The sequence below is a fragment of the Archocentrus centrarchus genome, chromosome 4, assembly GCF_007364275.1.
Source record: "Archocentrus centrarchus isolate MPI-CPG fArcCen1 chromosome 4, fArcCen1, whole genome shotgun sequence".
Lineage (NCBI taxonomy): Eukaryota > Metazoa > Chordata > Actinopteri > Cichliformes > Cichlidae > Archocentrus > Archocentrus centrarchus.
This window is the reverse complement of record NC_044349.1, coordinates 35,579,775-35,600,556: the sequence shown is the minus strand read 5'-3', so window position 1 is coordinate 35,600,556 and position 20,782 is coordinate 35,579,775. Positions and strand designations below refer to the sequence as shown.

The following is a 20,782-nucleotide window of genomic DNA, read 5'->3' as shown; positions in this document are numbered from 1 at the left end:
GAAATCTGAAGATTACCAAAGGATTTTGGGTTGCAATGTAGGACCCAGAAAGCTGGGTTTGCGTCTCAGGTCGTGGGTCTTCCAGCAGGACAATGACCCTAAACATACTTCAAAAAGCACAAAGAAATGGATGAAAACAAAGCGCTGGAGAGTTCTGAAGTGGCCAGAAATGAGTCTGGATCTAAATCCCATTGAACACCTGTGGAGAGATCTTAAAATTGCTGTTGGGAGAAAGCAGCCTTCAAATATAAGAGACCTGGAGCAGTGGTCCAAAATTCCAGCTGAGAGGTGGAAGAAGCTTGTTGATGGTTATAGGAAGTGGTTGATTTCAGTTATTTTTTCCAAAGAGTGTGCAACCAAATATTAAGTTGAGGGTGCCGGTAATTTTGTCCGGCCCATTTTTGGAGTTTTGCGCAGAATTATATGTATTTTGGCTTTTTTTTTCCTGTTTTTTTGTGTTGTTTCAATACACACAAAAGAAATAAACATGTGCATAACAAAAGATGTGTAATTGCAATAATTTTCTGAGAGAAATACTTCATTTTCTGTAAAAATTTCAGGGGTGTCAACATTTTCAGCCATGACTGTAAGGCTATCTTACCAGCCTTTTAGGTTCCATGTAGCTGGGTCTTTGAACGCTGTATGAGTAGTAATTTAATGTTGCGTATTCCATCAGAGCAGCAAAGACAAACAGGAAGCAGACGGTGACAAAAAGGTCCATGGCAGTGACATAAGACACTCTGGGCAGTGATGTCCTGGACACGGTACTGAGAGTGGTCATGGTCAGAACTGTGGTTATACCTGAAGGACAAAGAGAAGTCATGTTAGTCACACAGATGTTTTCTGGATGGTAAATGGACTAGTCAGAGTAGAAATGAGCACTTATACAACACGTTTACCCCATTCACACACCCACTTCCATGATTAACTAAGTTAAGTGCTTTTATTATCTAACATTCACACTCCAATGCTAGAGTCGGAGAGCAACGTAGGGTTCAGTATCTTGCCCAAGGATACTTTGGCATGCAGCCCAGCACAGCCAGGAATTGAACACCAACCTTCAAATTGGTAGGTGACCTGCTCTACCTCCTGAGCTACAGCCACCAGAATGTGACGTTGAACAACAGAGTTTTGTGGTTTCCTCTTGCTAATATGAACACCTTAAACAGCAATGCCATAAAATGATGTAATGTTGTATCATTTGTCTCGGTGACATTAAAATCTCTATGGAGCCGATGATGCAGGCTTATGACAATAACTGTGGAAGAACAACACAAAAAGCATTGTGTGTTCAGTGTTTCAGCCAATCCAGTCGAAGCTCAGCAGGGTGAGGATTACACAAACCAAGAGATCCTGCAAACCTCGACAGAGCTGGGAGGTGTTTGCCTTGGTTTCCTTTCAGAGAAAGCAGAGCACTGAAAACCCTGATGAATACACAAAGATGTTGTGATCAGTGATACTGTCGCTCTAACTGCAAAAGATCACCAAAAAGACTTGAAGAGTCCCTGACTGCACAGAACATTTTACCCATTTGTTAAAGCGTTCATTTCCAGCTCCATAGCTTTAGTTTGGGACTCTACTAGAGCAGGGTTATAATAGTTAGTTATAATAATAATACTAATAATAATAAAACTAGTTATAGTTTTATTTTGTTTTAACTTTTTCCCCCTCTCATTCAGTTAGTTTTAATTCGTTTTTAGAGTGGTTAGTTTTAGCATTCATTTTTGTCATGGTCCCCACTCTCTCCAGGTTGGTTTCCTCCTGTGTTTTTGTTGTGTATGGTTGCTGTGGGTGTGTCATTCCCTGGGCAGGTCCTTTGGCTATCCTGCCCACTGTTCAGCCACTCATGGCAGTGACCCTCACACCTGTTGGAAATCACTAATCACTCACCTGTCCTTCTCGAGTGCAAGCTTATCATTTCGTTGGGATTAACGTTCATTTGTGTGCAGAGCCCTGCCAGCTTTCTGATCAGTGGATATTGTCGAGTTGCAAATGTTTGTGCCTGAGCCGTCTGCCGTACCCTGCCGACCCGTCATAGCCCCGAACTGCTTCTGTAAATAACTCCCTGACTAAGTGTAAATAAAGACTCTGAACTTTTACTGTGCCTGCAGTTGGTTCCTTTTTCTCAGTGAATCATGACAGTTTTAGTTTTCATACTTATGTGTCAGGTGCAAGATTCAAGGTGCAAGAGTAACTATTGCATAATATGACCTCAACAAATTATACCATTAAAAAGAAATCGTATTCAACAACCAAGTGTTCACAAGATAGCAGCATTATGTGCTAAACGTGTGTAATATTAAGGACACATGTAAACATCATGAGACATGAATGGGGACCAACACAGAAAAATCCAGTAAACTTAGTTAAACTCCCAATTGTCACAGTGCATGAGTGGACCGTGTGGCTTGTGTGTGTGAGGTGAGGACCCAGAAGCAGGACTCAGGCGTGCAGACTAGACGCACCACACAGGAAATAAATAACACAACAACACATAAACCTAAGGACAGGACAGAGGGACAGGACAGACAAGAGGGTACCGCACAGGGAACTATAACTAATACAGAACATTAAACACACTAAGAATTTAAATAAACAAACTAAGAAACACAATGAAACAGAACCATAAGGGTGAAAACACAAAACGCTGGGCATAAGGCCCAGGACCATGGCACCAATAAACTCTTATCTCAAAAATTTAAAAATATGAATAAAATATTTATCTCAAGAATAAATTAAGAATAAAGTGGACTGTCCAGCACTGGATGCAGGTCCAGCTTCAGTGCAGTAGATTAACATCAGCTCCATGTGGTGTAAAACATCAGAACACAGCGAAACCTTATAAACAAGAACAAACTGAACTCTGAGCATTTGAACGAATCAAAGCTCAAACAGCTTTTCAAGATTGTGCGTTTGTATTTGTGTGTCACACAGTGGTGTGGACATCCCAGTCTCATTAACACATCTATCAGTGTGTCCTCCTGCTTGCAGTGTTCCTGTGTATTAACTAGACAGCAGTTTATTTTTGCTGAAAATGGTCCATTGTGGTTGTCACCTGGCTGGATGGCTGTGATGCTGGTTCTCTGTCGGAGCTGCTCAGAGAACTAGCTTGTTAGATACTCACTAATTACACTTCAGCGCTGGATCTTTGCGGGGTCCAGGTACGCAACCAACCTGCATTTATTCTTATGTGTGTTAATTACTTTGTGTTTGTGTGCTGGTGTTTTATCTGCAGTGCCGATCGAGTGAAACAAAACATGCTGGGACTTTTTTTTGCCCTCCTGGTTCCTCCCTCTTTATGGCCCCCCCCCCATCTATCCATCCATCCATGGGGGGGCTGGAGCTCATCCCAGCTGACATAGGATGAGAAGCATTTTTTTTTCTTTTGGGCTGTAAACATAATTGTACCTTTTTTTTTCTTACTTTGTTCATTCCTTTAGTCCATTCCAGTAGTGAACAGGTTTAATCACATCATTTGGGGCTGCATGGACTCAAAGTTGCTTCTCAGGCGGAGTGGTTGGTGAGGTTGGTGGTTTTTTTCCTCTGTCTCGCTATTGTACTCAAAGAAATACCATGTGGGACTCTGCCATTATTTTGCGGACCGGCGCGGTATGTTACACACAGTGTGTGTAACATCCATGTAGATGCTGAAAATGACAGCCTCAACACTGCATTTAATCTGTTATTAGGCCGAGTTCAAAATTCTTGAACTCGGCCCCACAAATCTTAGAAACATGGTGTCAAACCAGATACTTACTCTGGATGGCATTACTTTGGCCTCCAGTAACACTGTGAGAAATCTTGGAGTCATTTTTGACCAGGATATGTCCTTCAATGCACATATTAAACAAAACGACTATTTTGACTGCTGGGTTTTCTCTGTACTATTGTAGGGTCTTTACTTACAATACAGAGTGCCTTGAGGTGACTTGTTTGTTGTGATTTGGCTCTATACAAATAAAATTGAATTGAACTCCCAGCTAAAACTGCTAGAGCAGAAAAAGTGATTTCACATCAGTTAACAAGACTTATAAAATAAACTGACATGAAAACGAAGGGCATTTTATCTCTCATTTCAGTTCGCTTTAGTTAGCTTTGTAAACACACAATACAGTTTCAGTTAGTTATCGTTTTTTCCTTTTAATTATTGCTTTTTTTTCAATTAATGAAAATGTTTTTTTCAATTTCAGTTTTCATTATTTCATTCATTTTCATTAACTATAATAACCTGCTGATGTACTGTATCACAGTATGGTACGGCAGCTGCACTGAAGCAGACGGGGGGAGGCTTCAGAGCGTAGACAGCACAAAGAATCGTTGGCTGCCCTCTCCCCTCCCTGATGGACATCTACACCTCCCAATGCCTCAGCAGAGCCAGGAACATCATCAAGGACAGCTCACACCCTGGCTTTGAGCTGTTTGACCTGCTGCCCTCTGGCAGGAGCTACAGGAGCATCAAAGCCAGAACAAACAGACTCAGGAACAGTTTCTTCACCAGAGCGATCACCACCCTGAACTCTCACACTCACCCACCGTAACTGTGCAACACCCACATCTCTGTGCAATATTACATCATTCGCAATGAACAATATCTATCACCCCTATATTGTGTAATATCCAATATTCATTCACCAAGTGCGATACTCACCATCTTCATATTATATACTTATTTTATTTTTTACAGTGTATATATTTTTATACATTCTTTTATTTTCTGTATTTTTAGAAGTTCTAATTTATATCTTAGAAAGTTTCTACTGCATGGCACTGAACAGGAGTGTCCCTCCAATCTCACTGTACATCCTGTATAATGACAATAAAGGCATTCTATTCTATTTTATTCTAACCTTGTACAGTACTAGAGTAGCTGTATGTCTATGTTCCAAGTGGTCCATGTTTAAGGTGGTTAAGGTCAGTTCATCCTCAGTCTGTAACAAGCTGTTTTAGCTCTGACACTTTCTCTACTGCTTCTTCATTTAAGGGATGGTTGGCCAGAGAGCGCACAAATCAAGTTTGCGGTTTTGATGAGCCTGATGGTCGTGAACCAAGATTGTAGAGTTTTTAGACCATAAAACAATGACAATGAGCAACAACAGCAACAACAATTATGGGAAGCCGATTTAAAGACAGTCCTCCAAAAACCCAAAACAAATGCCAACACGACAAGATCTTTACACAAAGACTTTTCATATATTGTTAAGTATTAATCAATATTTGTATATTAGGTTACATGGAGCTCACGTGTAAGCCTTTATTTTATTTAACTTGTGCCCTTTAGTTGTGTTAGAAGCTAAGTGTGCCATTTATGTGACAAACTACGAATTAATCAGACATAATGTAGACGTCTATCCTTCCAGCATCTCTGAATAATTTTATTTGTCTCTCTCTGATCCCTCCTCTGTGAGCTTAAAGAGATGCCTTAGAAAAAAAAAAAACATCTGTTACTGTTTCACTGAGGTTCCTATGGTAACAAGCTGGCCCCATCTATTTCAGGCAGACATCTCACACGTTTCCTTCAGCCTCTGCTCGCCACAGTGATTACTCTTACCTGGCTTCTGCTGATGCTGTGGAAGAGAGTTTTTCCTCTAAATGACAGCAGGAACAGCAGGTCTGAAGAGAGGAAACTCTCAGAGGCATTCCACTTTACGGACAGCTCATAATGTGCACATAACTGTGAGGTTCTGTATAGAAATGGTCATAAGGTGCTTTGTACAGTACCAGTCAAAAGTTTGGACACACTCACCCATTTATGTGAATGGGAGAGTGTGTGCAAACCTTTGACTGGTACTGTATGTACACATGCTAACTGTCTGATGTTAAGGCTCAAAACTGAGCTGAAAGCTTTGCTGACCTTGACTGAGTCACCTGTATCGTTTTCTCCATCTTAAAGAGGCTTTATCTTTACTCCCACACTGGCCTGGCTCGCCAGATACATCTACAATCAGCTTACATCTAAGATCCATTCATTATCTCCATTCTTCCTCCTGACTTGCATGCAATTGATCGGCATGCTTTAAAGATTAGAGGTACACGTTCATTTTCTACCTTTGTGTCAGCGTACAGTATCGAACACGGTGATGCTGGGTGATACAGGAACAGGGCAGCATGTGACACTGAGCTGTAGCATTTTCCTATTCATCTCCAATAATGACACATTCATCAGCAAAAATATATTTCACACAGTGAAACAGTGGTAAAAAAAAACAGCTTGCACACAGATATTTTTGAAGGTCTGTAAGTTTGAAATTTCAGCAGATAAACTCAGCATTTTGTCCAATCCTTATCTGAAGGTCGGACGAATGTTACCTCATTCAGACACGAGAATAATGGAGAACAAGAGAGAAAATAGGCAAAATCTGTTACCTTCACAAAAAATGCTCCACAGGACTGCACAACAACAGAGAGCATGCACGAAAGAGAAAAAGCATAAAATGAAACAGAAGACAGATGGAGCGACTGAAGTGACAAATAAAGATGAAGCCTCTTCAGAGCCAAACATGAGCAAAAGTGCAAACTGAAATCTTAAAAGTTGGATCTTGAAGTGATGCTTCCTGCAGTATTTCCAGTTATTTAATGCAGTGCAGTAAAGACAGACCCTCAGCTGCTGTTAGTCCACAGTACCTAAAGCTGTTCTGGCTGGAGTGGCATCTTTTTTAATCCAGAAGGACACCCAGGACAGCACCACAGTGAGGATGCAGGGGATGTATGTCTGGATGGTGAAGTAGCCCATTCTTCTGCTCAGGTCAAAGTACACTGTCATCACCACGTAGTCGCCTGTGTGTGAAAACAACACAACCACGTGAAGGTTCTGGATGGTTATGTTAAAAACCGCACACAATCAGTGCAACAAACCACCAAAGAATGCGGGTGGAGACAAAGGTTGTGTAAAAGAAAAGTCACACGTGGATCACTCAGAGGCAGAAAACACTAAGACTAATTCCACAGAACAGCTGCAGAAAGTTCTACACGATGCTGGAACAACTTACCTGCCTCATATATCGTTTATGAGAACCTGATATTGTTGTTTCTGCTTACTGCATGTTCAATGAAGTGACTTTGCTTTTGGAGGAGTTCTCACTTAATTTTAAGTGCCTAAAACCTCTGAACAGTACTGTATAGCAATTCTAAAAATAAAAGAGCTGACTCAGCCTTATGCAGATCACATACAGCTTCCTGTTAATGCGGACCCTTATAAATTATTTCTCTCTACAGCTGATGTTTAATATTACTGAGAGGAACACTGAAATACATTACAAAAAGTTATGCTTTCAGCCAGAGATAATCCATGAAGTTAACTACTTAACCCCCTGAAAGAGATTTGCTGACATAACATCAGAGCCCAGTTTTGGTACAGCATATATATCACTGTCATTTTTTTCTGCAAAACCATTTCATCCATTTACATTCTGTAATAGTCTTTCTGTGGCTTAGCTTTCAGTGTCTGTGGTGCCAACCTGCATTCAAACTGCCATCTCTTTGCATGGGAAAATAATGCATGTAATGCAGTACTTCACTGGTTGTCATGTCAGTGACATCAGCCTCACCTACCGACCACACAGGAAAACAAACGTGAAAAAAATGGAGGCAGCGAGACCTCTGAGCGCTGTAGACGCTGAGCTCCATCTAACGTGTACAAAAAAAAAATAATCGGATGCTGCCGGAACAAAAATCTGTCTGTGGACACAGACCCTCGATGTTCCGACAGTATCCAACAGCATCCATGCCGCCAACTAGGCCTGAACTTCAAAGGTTTTGGATGTAAAAATGTGAAGCAGTTTCATGTAGTAAACACATTTTATTGTCACTGTGTGAACAGACAGCAACACGGTGCCTCTGAAAGCCTGCGAATGAATTTCAGTGTGAATTCACTTTTGTTTTATTTCTGTGGTACCAGTTTATAGCAGCAGCTTTCTCAAAGACTTTATTTTACAAGCTAAAGAAATGTTTTGGGAACGTTGAGGACCGGGGCTGATTTTTACTTCAGTGGAAATCTTTGACATTATGTTCAGTGCCCTCCTCCCCTCTACATCACCAAATGTGAGCACATTTAGCTACCATTAGAAACAGAGTCCACCAAGGCCAACAGGTGACCAGCTCCCAGCACAACACAAACTCCACACAAGGACAAAAAGCAACATGGAAGGGGCCTCACACAGGATTCTGAGCATTAGTAAAAAAGCAAGTTAGCATAATTAAACTGCTACAGTACGTAGCCAGATACCTTCTAGATGTGGGTATGATGATGATGATGATGATGCCTTAGGCATCAGTCACACAGGCCTAGGGACTGTTAGGGAAAAATGTGTTCTCCCTGACCAGCTGGTGAGTGATTGCTGGAGGCTGTGGGGTGAAATCTGTCTTAAAAAGGGTGCTGCGGGGCACCTGGGTGGCTTAGTGGTGAACCCAGCGACCACATGCATATGCCATGTTGCAGTGCGGGCGGCGCAGGTTTGAGTCCCGGCCTGTCACCAGCTTGCCCATGTGTCTTTCCCCGTATCTTTCCCCCATTTCCTGTCTCTCTCTACTACGAATAAAGGTGCTGTGGCCAAAAAATTTAAAAAGAAAAAAAAAAGGGTTCTGCACAGAAAACCTTCTTGAGATTGCTTTGGTCATGTCACTGTAGTCACCCACAGTTTGTGTGCAAACACTCACTAACTAACCACCGAGCGGTAGTGAAACTTGTAAAAGTGCCCCAGAAACAGAGAGCGCTCTCCTCCAAAGTGAAAGTTGTGCCTTACACAACTTTTTGTTTGAAGGTCTCCATTTCTTTGGATCACACGTTTAAGTTTCTTTACAACTCAGCCAGTAATTGCTAATTGCTAAGTGTTTGTAGAAAAGTCACCATCTTCCATCCAATCCATGGGTGACTGCAGGGATCTGCTAATGACCAAAACAATTACAATTTTTGGTACGGCACCCTTTTGGTGATCAGTTTCTCCCAGCGACAGCAGCAACGTCCACTAACAACTCGCCATCTCACCGGAAACACTCATCAGAGCGACCGAAGGTTCCCGGGAGCTCAGCCAACGGTCTCTAGGTCTGTGTGACTGAGGCCTTAAGAAAGAAGGAGAGCATGCTCAGTAGGACACATGAAAAACAGCTGTGAGGAACTTTAGCTGGAACTCATCCCAAGTAAAGTTCAAGCCCAGGATCAAAGTTACATTTTACTGAAACGAAGGTCAGGAAATACTTCTGTTTATTATCCCAACAAAACCCATATTCATTCAAACTAGTTTCACTCTGGTCGTCTGTCCCCACATCGGGAGCTGCTGTGTTCAACACATTCAGATGGTTTAACAGGGGTTCAGTGTGTTGGATAGAGAAATAAAGAGTTTTATTTTGGGGACCTGTACTTTGTTTTCCTGCAAGCTCAGTGTGAAGAAGGAGATGGCAGTAAGGGATCTGACTAATGAATCAGTATTTATCTAAGCAGGGACCTCCCAGGGAAAACAACAGTTTGACTTTGCGGTTTCCACAAAAAGAAGCTATTTTTCATTGACAAACTGGATGAAATCCCACAGTGGGAGTGGAAGGCAGCGAAAACCCTATAAACATTTTATCTGGTCTGTTATTTCCTGCCAGATTTTCTGTCACTTTTGCTGTTGCTTTTCTAACATGCCAAATTTATCTCCAAACAGTCTGGCCAAATGTGATTTTGTAACAAAAATTATTGCACGATAAAAGAATGAAGGAGTGGAAATGAAGTGGAACCGTCTCATGTATGCTGACACCAAATATCAACCCATTTCCAGCTTGTTAGCAGCATGTTTGCAAATGTTAAACAGATGAATTTGTGCCTCTTTACCTGCTGTAGTCTTTATGATGTCTGTAGTGTTCCTCAGGCCCATAAAATCAAACTGGTACAGACGCCAGGACTTTTGGTCTGCCGCCTCCACAGAATTCTTCCTCCACTTGTAAATCATCTCATCTTGTGGGTATCCATCTGCAATTACACAGAGCATGTGTGTGTGTGTGACCCTTGGCACTACATGTCCCATCCTAATGATGGATACCCTGTGCAGACAGACCTGGGGCCACCCAGAGCAACATTTGTCTTTTGGTGGAGGCTGGCTAATGAAAAGCAGAAAGTAGATTAAATGAAAGCTTTTGTTCAATAATGTACTGAATCCATCTAAACGTTGAGTCTGACCTTCACGTTGTGCACACAGAGCCTGGAAGCTCTTTTACAATTGATCGTGTGAGGTTTATGATGGGTTAATGATTCCATTTCTGCTTTGGTATCATGCTAGCCTGAATCTGTTCTTATCTTTAACAGACACATAATCATTTTAAGTAGAAAGGCTAACAAAATTATGATCCCACCGGAGAGTGATTTGATGTAATACGGTTTCAATTAACAAAAACATTAACTGTGAGGGAACTGCTAATTGTTTTCAAACATGCTCGATGTATGAATTCCATCAACATTTTCCACAGCTCTTCCATTGGCCATTAACACTGTCACTAATCCTAAACTCAAAGTGCTCAGACTGAAACACCTGTTGAGAGCACCGCTTCATCCAAACTAGCTTCATTCATGGAGTCCCACTGGATTTACATAAAGCATCGGTAGGGCGCTCGAGTCAAGATACATAATGCATCTGCACATCAGCAACAAAGGTTACAATAGTTAGCTAAAGCTAAAATTGTAGATAATTAAATAAATAAAAAGTCAAAACAATAAAAATAGTAAAATAAAAAGAATGTGCAGGAAATGTAAAGTATTTATCTGTTTGGTCAAATTAGTCACACAACCAGCATGCACAGGCACTGATCCATACCTGTGTTTTTAGAGACATGACTGTGGGTTCACGGTTTGTATTATAGTATACACTCACCAGCCACTTTATTAGGTATAGCTTGCGAGTTGCAGGTTGGATCCTTTTGCCCTTAGAGCTGCTTTAATTCTTTGTGGCACAGATTCAGAAAGGTGCTGGAAACATTCCTCGGAGATTTTGACACGTTAGCATCTCACAGCTGCTTCAGGTTTGATTATCTGCACCACTGGAGTTCAATGAGCTCACTATCATGTTCTGGAAACCAGTTTGAGATGATCTGAGCTTTGTGACATGGCTGAAGGCAGCCATCAGAAGATGGATACACTGTGATCACAAAGGGTCAGCAACAACCCTCAGGTAGGCTGTGGTGTTTAAATGATGTTCAGTTGGTACCACGGGGCTCAAAATGTGTCAAGAAAATATCCACCACACCATCACACCTCCAGCAGCCTGAACTGTTGATACGAGGCAGGATGGATCCACGCTTCCATGTTTACACCAAACTCTGACCCTACCATCTGAATGCTGAAGCAGAAATCGAGACTCATCAGACCAGCCAACGTTTCTCCAACCTTCTGTTGGCCAGTTTTGGTGACCCTGTGTGACCTGTAGCCTCAGTTTCCTGGTCTTAGCTGACAGGAGGGCCACCTGGTGTGGTTTTCTGCTGCTGTAGCTCATCTGCTTCAAGGTTGCATATTTTGTGCATTCAGAACTGCTCTTCTGCATACCTTGGTTGTAACAAGCAGTTATTTGACTCACTGTTGTTCTCCTATCAGCTCGAGGCAGTCTGGCCAGAGAGCTGCTGCTAACTTGGATATTTTCCCTTCCTCTGACCTTCTCTGTGAACCCCAGAGATGGTTCACAGAGATGACGAATGGAGAGCTACTTCTCGTTGGTCAGTTTTCTGAATCATTCCCAAGTTTACATAAAAAATGTATTTTATTTCTAATGTGAAACTTTTCAAACTTTTGGAGCCACTGTAAATGTGTTCAAATATTTGCTTTGGTCTTTATAATTAATTTTATAACACAAACCAAAGAGAAAAAGGAGAATTGCCAGATATATCCTTTATTATAAATACCAAAAGTGTCAAAGTATCAGCATTTAAAAATACTAATCTATTAAAAGATTCCTGAGTGTCATGCTCCTCCTCACATTCCTGCTTCAGAGTGCAGTGTTGTGGTTTTTGCCTTTGCTGCACTTGGAGCTGGTTTCAGTCTCTTCTACAATTGATTTGAGCTCTGGTGTAAAATTGCAAGTGTGCAGATCTATAAAGCTGATAAGCTGACAATGACGAATGAGGTTTGTCATTGGTATTGTTTTTCTGTTTAATTCTGCTGTAATGAAGCTACAGCAGCTGCACCTGAAGCATCCGGCTATTTCACAGGTTCCCAAAAGAGAAAAATAGGTCAGCGTCTTTGTGTGATCATTTCTGCAGGAAATCCAGTGAAAAGGAGATTATCAGGATCATACAATAACACTACTCATTTAAAACTGCAGGAAATTGGATAGCTCTCAGTAATGACCTGGAAATGAAAGAACTCTGATCATCTCAAAACAGGTAATATCCTCAGTCAACAACTTTTATTCTGAAGTGTTCACTCCAAAATGTTAATTTCACACAAAAAGTGTGATTAGTTCTGTTAATGAAGCCAAATCATCATCATCATCAGTGTTTTATAAGCATATATTCAGGTGACGCTCAGAGGAGAGAAATTATCAGCAGACAAATTTAGCAAACAGCTGCTAAACAGAGTGAAAAGTCTAACAATGACCAAGAATGGCTGGAATGAGAGTGAACACTGGTTTAACAAATAAGCACAAATTAGCTGCATCAAAATATGATGTCGGTCATTAAAACTCAAATTAATGTCATCAAACCTTCAATAATCTTTTTTAAATTTACTAAAAAGGGACAAAATCAAACTCTGGAAAAAAGCGTGAGACTGAACAAGTGGAGAGAATTAAGGGCGACTTTAATGTCGAGCAGTTTACTCTGACTCATCTAATCAGTGAAAATAAAACGACCCCTATAATTAAAATCATATGTTCTCAGTGGTGTGCCATGACATCAACGGGACAAGCGTCAAACAGGAAGCTGACCCTGAAGAGCTCAAGGCTAAAGAAATTAGTTCACGCTACAGTAGGTGTATTATTTTTTAATAAGGCCATCAAACTGTCATATTGTAGCTGATAAACTGCACAAAGCTTTGCTATAAACATAAATAAAAGTAAAAAAAAAAAAAATGTGGATATAGGTTTTTAGTTTGTGCAAACTGCCTGTGAAATGGTATCACAGTAGTAGCACACACCTTAGCCTTCATCACACAGAAGGGTAAACCACACTTCCCTGAAACAGGATGGCAGTCGTGTTCCTCCTCACATGGATGGGTGACAGAAACACTGGGCTGGTTTTACAGCAACAGCTCACACAAAGAGGAAATTCAAGCACTGTCCCCATCACCCACACTTCACTCAGAGAGAGCTCGTTTGCTACATAAAGTTCAGAGTAAGGATGGTGATGGCTGATGTTAATCAAAATAGAGAATTTTCACCATACTGAGAATTAAGAGGTCAGTTAAGAAGATTATCTATGAATAATGCTAAACAGGCTGTTATCAAAATAAAAACAGTTTATCAAAAAGTCACTTTGAACTGGTTCCAGCCACCTTGAGCATGCATTACTTTGCTTCTCTATGTTCACATCTACTACTGTGCGTCTGCGGTCTGTTGCCGCACGCTGTACAGAGCAGGGAGTCGGCTTCTTGGAGCATTTCTGCAAACAGCCTCCTGAGTGGCTGGAAAAAAAGGTTTCTGATGGTGCTGAACAAAAACCGAAACGAGAAACATTCAGTAAAACTGAGTCCATCGCGGCTTTGCCTTAAAGAGCAGCACCTGTCAGGTCAGATGTAAAACATGTAAATATGTGCAGCTTTATTATCAGAAAGCACCGAGCGTGTCTCACTCCTCACCACATCTGTGACGTTACATTCAGCATTAGGATTAAACTTTGCATGTTTGCTGCCAGCTGTCGTTTGCTGAATATCTACAGAATCTATGCTTTGCTCCCTTTATCTCTGTGTGCACGGCGCTGAATCATGTGCCGTGTTGATTATTCCAATCCTGCAGAGGCATGATGGCTTTAAAAATAAGCAAATCTGGCTTAATCAGAAAACTGACACATCGTCATGGAAACCAGCGTAATGTCCGTTGGTAAGGAAGTGGGTTTAATGGATCACAGCAGGATGGGTCTACAGTCGAGGCGGATCAGAGAGCACGCTTTAACAGGCAGCACAGGGCACAAGGTCCCATCACACAGACTCACTCTAATTTGAGAGGCCACTGAAGGTCTGTGAGCCGGGTTTACCGGATGGCAGGGGAGGAACAAAGGGGAGGGACAATCCTGAAATCAAGACTGAAGCTGTGATACAAACATCCACAGCATCGGACCCCTATTATATCATTGGCTAGTTGAGGCATGCTAGTCTGGCAAAAGCTGAGATGTTTAAAGATGCTTCAGTCAGGCCTGTGGAAAAAAGAAACGGCCCATAAATGGAAGTGTGAGCTGGACTGTGACACCTGTACTGGATGGTCTGCTACGAGTGACACACGTTTAAAAGTCACCTCAAAAAACATGAACTGTAATAAAAGATCTATGAAGCCACTATGAAATCCCCTCTGGGCCCATTTCAAAGCATCTGTTTTACTGTTTTGGCCGTTATGTTTTGTTTTCTTTCTTTTTTTGAAGCCAGAAATGACTAAATTATGCTAAATAATCAGTTAACACTAGCAGGCTTTGTTAGCAAGGTGCATGCACAGACATGCCTACTAATAAATACTAATGCACAGAAATCAAATATAAAATGGCAGGAATTTTAAAAGCTTCTCGGATTGACTTTTATTACAATTAATCACACAGCAAGACATTTATTTTAAAAAACACAGCTCGGAGGTGGCTGAGCCTCACAGACAGCTCGCAGCCACCGGCACCTGCGTCACCATCCACCTGCCAGTCAAAGAGGCCACGCAGCAGGCTGTAAGCATGTGTATTTCTGCTGTAAAGCCGACATTTTAACATAGGAGTCTGTGGGGACTGACTCGCTTATTGAGCCAGCCTCAAGTGGACACTAGAGGAACTGCAGTTTTTATGTTTTTCTCTCTTTGCAGCTGCAGGTGATGGAGGTTGATTCAACCACAAACCAATTTGAATAAATTCTATTGTGTGTATTTTAGCCTGGAGTGTAGAGCCCTCATGAAGTGAAGCAGATCAGTACTTGTGACGGAGATGTGATGAAAAATGAAAAAATATCTTCTTTTGTAAAGACAAACAGTTTTGAACGTAACTGCACTTTCAGTTTCTTGTTGTCTTTAAAATTTGTTGACAAAAATATGTCTAAATTTGACTGGTAGGTGAAGTGATATTTCACCAGCAGGTTAAAACGCAGACCCTTCCTCAGGGGAACGTTGCTAACCCCATGTTGCCTTAGCATCCCCAGTCATACATAATCATGGTACAGTCAGATTTTCTATTATGAAGCAACAAATATCATATTATTGCAATTAAGATAAATGCAAAGAAATAATTTTATTAATGCAGCATTTAATTTACAACTTATTTGAAAATGTTCTGCTCAGAGCTGCAGGAAGGGGCTTGAAGTTGGGGTTGTGCTTATACACAATATTTTAACACTGACGCGACAATATTCAAACCTCTGCCCTGTGACAGGGCGCACACATCAGGGACACGCGCGCACACACTCACACACTCAAGGGTGTGCAAATTTATTATGAATCCATAAAAAGTATGCCAGTCTTGCAACAACTCACGGTGGACTGTAATCATATTTTTAATGGCAGCTTGAAGAATGAATGAGGCCAACACAGGGGCAATTCCAAGAATTTTCTGAAGATCTTTTATTGTGCTCTTTTTATAACTTGGTAGTTAACAAAAATTACTTTTACTAATTTATCTTAACTTCCTGAATCACACACCCTTAGAAAAATAATGACACATTTGTTCACCTATTTTTCCATTTAGCAAGGGATGCTGTGATGTCTGCCTTGTGCGACAGGGGGTGCTATAGCGCACCCAACACCCCTACTTCCCACAGCCTTGGTTGTGGGAAGGCAGACACACAACATCCACTCTGTATGGCCAGCAAGACAACGAAGTTGAGAATCCATAAGTTCCAGTTTGCCTGCCTCACTGCAGGATTATTGCTTCCTACTTGTGTCACATGAGAGAACGTTAATTATTAAAAGCACGATATAAAACAATTCATTAGAAACTCCAAGGAGGACATCGAGGGGAAGGTGACCTTCCCGAGTCTCCGACATCTGCACAACTTTCATTTGGGACTTTTTTGCTTTTTTTTCCAAATAAGACAAAAAAAAACTGTTATTATTATTCAACACTGAGCGAGAAGCAAAATGCAATGTTAATGTATAGAAATGGCATAAAATAATTCACATATTTATGGTTGTGTATGCACGGCTGTCTGATTGCAATAATTTCACAACCAAACAAAAGGTCAGCGCTGGACTAAAGGAGAACACTCAGGGGTCTGATCTCGATGTCCACTAAACGTTTTTTCTTTGGAAGTTTAGTCCTTTAATTTGGCCACGATTCCAGTCTCCTGAAAACATTTCTAACCTTTCACCTTTAACCCTGACTGGCCATCCAGATGTAGCCCAAAAAAAAACGTCCAGGGGTTTCTGCTACTTTGTGGGTTTGATATCAGTGGCCACATCTACTTTGTGTCTGCTCACAAACTGTTCAACAAAGAAAAAAAAAAATCAACAACTTCATTATAAAATGTGTTATTTTGTACACGTGACAGTAAAATATGTTCTGTATCCGTCATAGACATTGAATACATAGAAGCAGATGAACACGATGTACTCACAGCTGGAGAAGATGAGCGGACACGAGTGTTCATCCATTGGAAAGTTGTGTAGCTGCAGCTGGCACTCTGCATTTATGGTCAACCTGCAACGAGAACAAGATGCTTTTTTGTAACGAGCCTTTTCTGCTTTGCTGCAAATGTTGCAATTTTATATCATTCAGATTTTTAAAGCGTGATCTCTTCAACGGTAATTTATAGAATTGCTGCAATATGAAATAAGGCAGCTTTAACTGAGAGAAATGTCTAAAATAAAAAAGCTACTGTGTGCGCGCACACACCAAGTTTTGGAAACTGCTGATCTCTGCTGTTATTTTATGTAAATATTGTTTAGCATTAATCTTTAGGAACTCCTTTTTTATTTTATTGTAAAGCCCTTTGATTTTAAACGTGCTCTATAAATGACGTACTTTTGTAGAGGCGTTCACACTTGCTGATGTGATCAGTTAATAAGTGCGTTTGATTAGCAGCACCTGGCTGCATCTTCATGCAGTCAAGTGGCTTTTTCACTTGACTGCATGAAGATATCAGTTTACAGACTCTGGGAAACTTTAAAGGGTATTCATGTTATCTGGAGCTATTAATATGGAGTAGCACAATGACATGTTCTCACTGTAACACTGAGTTACATAAAACCGGTCATCTCTTGAAAAAGGTCTGCTGATCAATTTTGGGTCCTTGTATTCATGTGGATGTTACTTCAACACACCAAGCTCACATAATAACGGTGCTCCCCAACAGCAGCAGCCTCCCAGGACAACAAGCACTGCCACACCACAAAAAGACGCTCAGGCTCGAGGAACACTGCGAAGAGCCCAAGAATCAAACTCCACAGGACCCAAAGGCCACTGCAAATGCTCCACTGCCAGACACCACAGGACACAGCAAGCGGACCCCTGGCTATTCCCCAATGGCTCAGAGCTCGTTTAGTGACACAAGGTGAATGTGCACAATGTCATGCAGCTTTCATGGCTTTTTGTGGCTGGCCAGTGCATGTGCGCAATAACCTTCCAGTGGACCAGCACAGTGCACTTATCTTTGACAGCCTTCGTTAGACTGTTGTGTGGGGAGATAATGGTTTAAGTTGCTGTATTTCTCTCCCCAGGTCTATGCAGTATGACAAAAAAATCTTCTTAGAAAGAGGGAAAGCTGTTTGTAATGTGATAATTACAAGTAGTTAAAAAACAAAGTAAAGAGAGTGACATTTCTTATTTCACTGAAGAAAAAAGTCTACAGGAACACTGAGGAAAATTCGACCTCTTTCTACACGATGAAATTGAGTCTATTCACACATCAAGTCACGAGTGAGTAATCAACCAAAAAAAAAAAAGGGATTAAATACATTTTTCCAAGATGATTTTCCTATTTCAGTTACCAAGAAAAATAAAGGTGACAGTGTGTTTGTGTCGACTGCATGTGTAACATTAGCAAAAAAGACAGTAAAAAAACAGGAAGGAAAGCAGAGAAAAAGATCTTTATAGAGTGACTGTGGTATGATCTTTCAGCCTCATTAAGGCATGGAACTGGGACAATACGATGCATGTGGGAGAGGCATGGATATCACAAAATGTCATCTCTGTTTACTCCAGCCAAGCCAGTGCACAATTAATACCAAATGACATTTTACTGTCTTTCTCTCATGCCATCAGCGGATATTACTCCTCAAAGTTTGCACGCTTCTGAATAGTCAACAGAGCTTCATGAGGGTGAATCTTTGTTTGTGGCTCGACTTGGACATTGAAATGCTGCTACTTCTTTGTTCCTTGGTGAGCTCTGTGTGAATACTCAGAGTGACATGGAATGGAAGACTCATACCGAAAACATTTGGTAGTGCTTAAATAATCTACGCATGGAATATATTGTAATAAAATTATCAATAAAATATCAATTAAGAAATGTGAAGATGTGAAACATAAGGGCAGCTACAAAAAGACTGAGGACTGTCAAGAGATGCTTATTAGCGAAGGAGCATTTTATATAAATGTGAAGTGCTGCAATTACAAAGAGTGCTTGAGGGCATGAGGGTGGATGCCTCCGTAAATTGGTCTTAAATCTCAAGCAGCCAATTTGCACTTACAATTGCAGATGACGGAGCTAATTGCTTTTGCACTGCTCAGTTTGGAGAATGTTTCCAGCACAAAAGGTGCTGCATTCATTTTATTAGCGAACAAGACTCCTAAAGTTCTTTATAATAGGAAAAGGAAGGTTAAAAAAAAATCTTGTTGGCCCAAGCGACCACACTGCACAGAGAACATGATTAGAATTTAAGGTTATGGTACTTATTACTGATGATCACTTAGATGTGATCAGCCCAACCAGTCCCAGCAGATGACCCCCCCTCCCTGAGCCTGGTTCTGCTGGAGGTTTCTTCCTGTTAAAAGGGAGTTTTTCCTTCCCACTGTGACCAAGTGCTGCTCATAGGGGGTCATTTTCACTGTTGGGTTTTCTCTGTATTATTGTAGGGTCTTTACCCACAATACAAAGCACCTTGAGGTGACTGTTTGTTGTGATTTGGCGCTATATAAATAAAATTGAATTGAATTGAATGTCACAGGGTCAGAAACTCAGTAACTCTCAGTAATAACTAAACAAAGTGACTGTACGAAATAAAATACTGTAAAACAGGAATCGTACATTTACACTGGGGATTAATAAGCAGTTTTTTTGCAGGTAATTTTTCTTGACTGGGGAAAATGGATCTTCACGCAGTGTTTAAATGTGCATGAAATGCAGATAGAAGACATTTGTTTTGAATTGTTGTTCCGTTTCAACCCGATGAGTGCAATAAAATCATCAGATCACTCTTTGTGCTAACTCAAGCAAAATCAGCAGCAGGAACAGTAACATTAGCTTCCCGTGAGAAAGGATGTGATATTTGGTGATAAGCTACCCAGTCCCACCTAAAAATTTGCACACTGAAACTGAAGCAATTTTTGGAATAAATAAGACTGTGAATCGCCACGTTATCATGGTGGAGGGGTTCGTGTGTCCCAGTGATCCCAGAGGCTATATTGTCTGGGGGCTTTTGCCCCTGGTTGGGTCTCCCAAGGCAAATTGAGGGGTGAGGGGGCAGACAAAGAGCGCTTTCAATGAGCAGGGCAGAGACACCACGAGAACAGTTTACCCTGCCCAGAATAAGGTTACCAGGGCCCCACCCTGGAGCCAGGCCTGGGAAGGGTGCTCAAGGGAGAGCACCTGGTGGCCAGGCTTTGGCCCGTGTGGCCTGGCCAGGTACAGCTCGAAGAGGAGACAGTAGCTGGTATGAGAATTAGCATCTCTGAGGCCATGGTTTTCAGTCGGAAAAGGGTGGAGTGCCCACTCTGGGTCAGGTACAGGTTGTTGCCCGAAGTGGAGGGGAACTCAGGGTCTCAGGTCTTGTTAATGAGTGAGGGGAGAGGGCAGCAGGAGATTGGGGCTGCGGCTGCAGTGATGCGGACACTCCATCGGTCATTTGTGGTGAAGAGAGAGCTGAGTGTAAAGGTGAAGCTATCCATGATGATCTTCATCCCAACACTCACCTATGGTCACGAGCTTTGGGTAGTGACTGAAAGAGCGAGACTGTGGATACAAGAGGCAGAAATGAGCTTCCGCTAAAGGGTGGCTGACCTCTCCCTTAGAGATAGCTGAGCAGTGCAGTCATCTGAGAGGGGCTCAGAGTAGAGCCGTTACTGAGGTGAGGTGAGGTAGTTCGGGCATCTGACTAGGATGCCTCCTAGGCGCCTCTTGGGTGAGTTGTTCCAGACATGTCCTACGGAGAGGAGGCCCTGGGGCAGACCCAGAACACACTGGAGGGATTATATCTCTCGGTTGGCCTGGGAACACCGTGGGGTCCCCCCGGATGAGCTGGAGGAGGTGGCTGGGGAGAGGGAGGTCTGGGTTTCTCAGCTCTACAGTGAGAATAAAAAGTCCCTGCTAGAGACCATATGTATCAAGAGTAAAACAACACCACAAATTTCTAAATTTTATTCCTAAGCACAAATAAATCTGTTTGTCACAAATAATATACTTCAATTGTTTGTGTATGTGATAACCAGCCAAATGATGAGGCAGATTATCTGCCTTGCATTAAAACAAACAGAATAAAGAAATGGCAGATGTAAA

The 20,782-nt window shown here is 41.6% G+C and overlaps 1 protein-coding gene across 2 annotated transcripts in view; it reads right to left on the bottom strand.

The window, feature by feature from the left end:
• Window positions 1-20,782, bottom strand: part of gabrg3 (gamma-aminobutyric acid type A receptor subunit gamma3) — an 81,391-nt gene that overhangs the window by 4,749 nt on the left and 55,860 nt on the right. The window contains exons 5-9 of one of the 2 annotated variants that reach the window (XM_030728264.1): window positions 16,685-16,767; window positions 9,806-9,943; window positions 6,622-6,774; window positions 6,364-6,387; window positions 602-801 (exon numbers count right to left, since the gene is read on the bottom strand). In XM_030728264.1, coding sequence (XP_030584124.1) covers window positions 602-801; window positions 6,364-6,387; window positions 6,622-6,774; window positions 9,806-9,943; window positions 16,685-16,767 — 598 coding nt within the window. The remainder of the gene's footprint in view (window positions 1-601; window positions 802-6,363; window positions 6,388-6,621; window positions 6,775-9,805; window positions 9,944-16,684; window positions 16,768-20,782) is intronic. The other variant, XM_030728265.1, reaches the window with a different exon arrangement.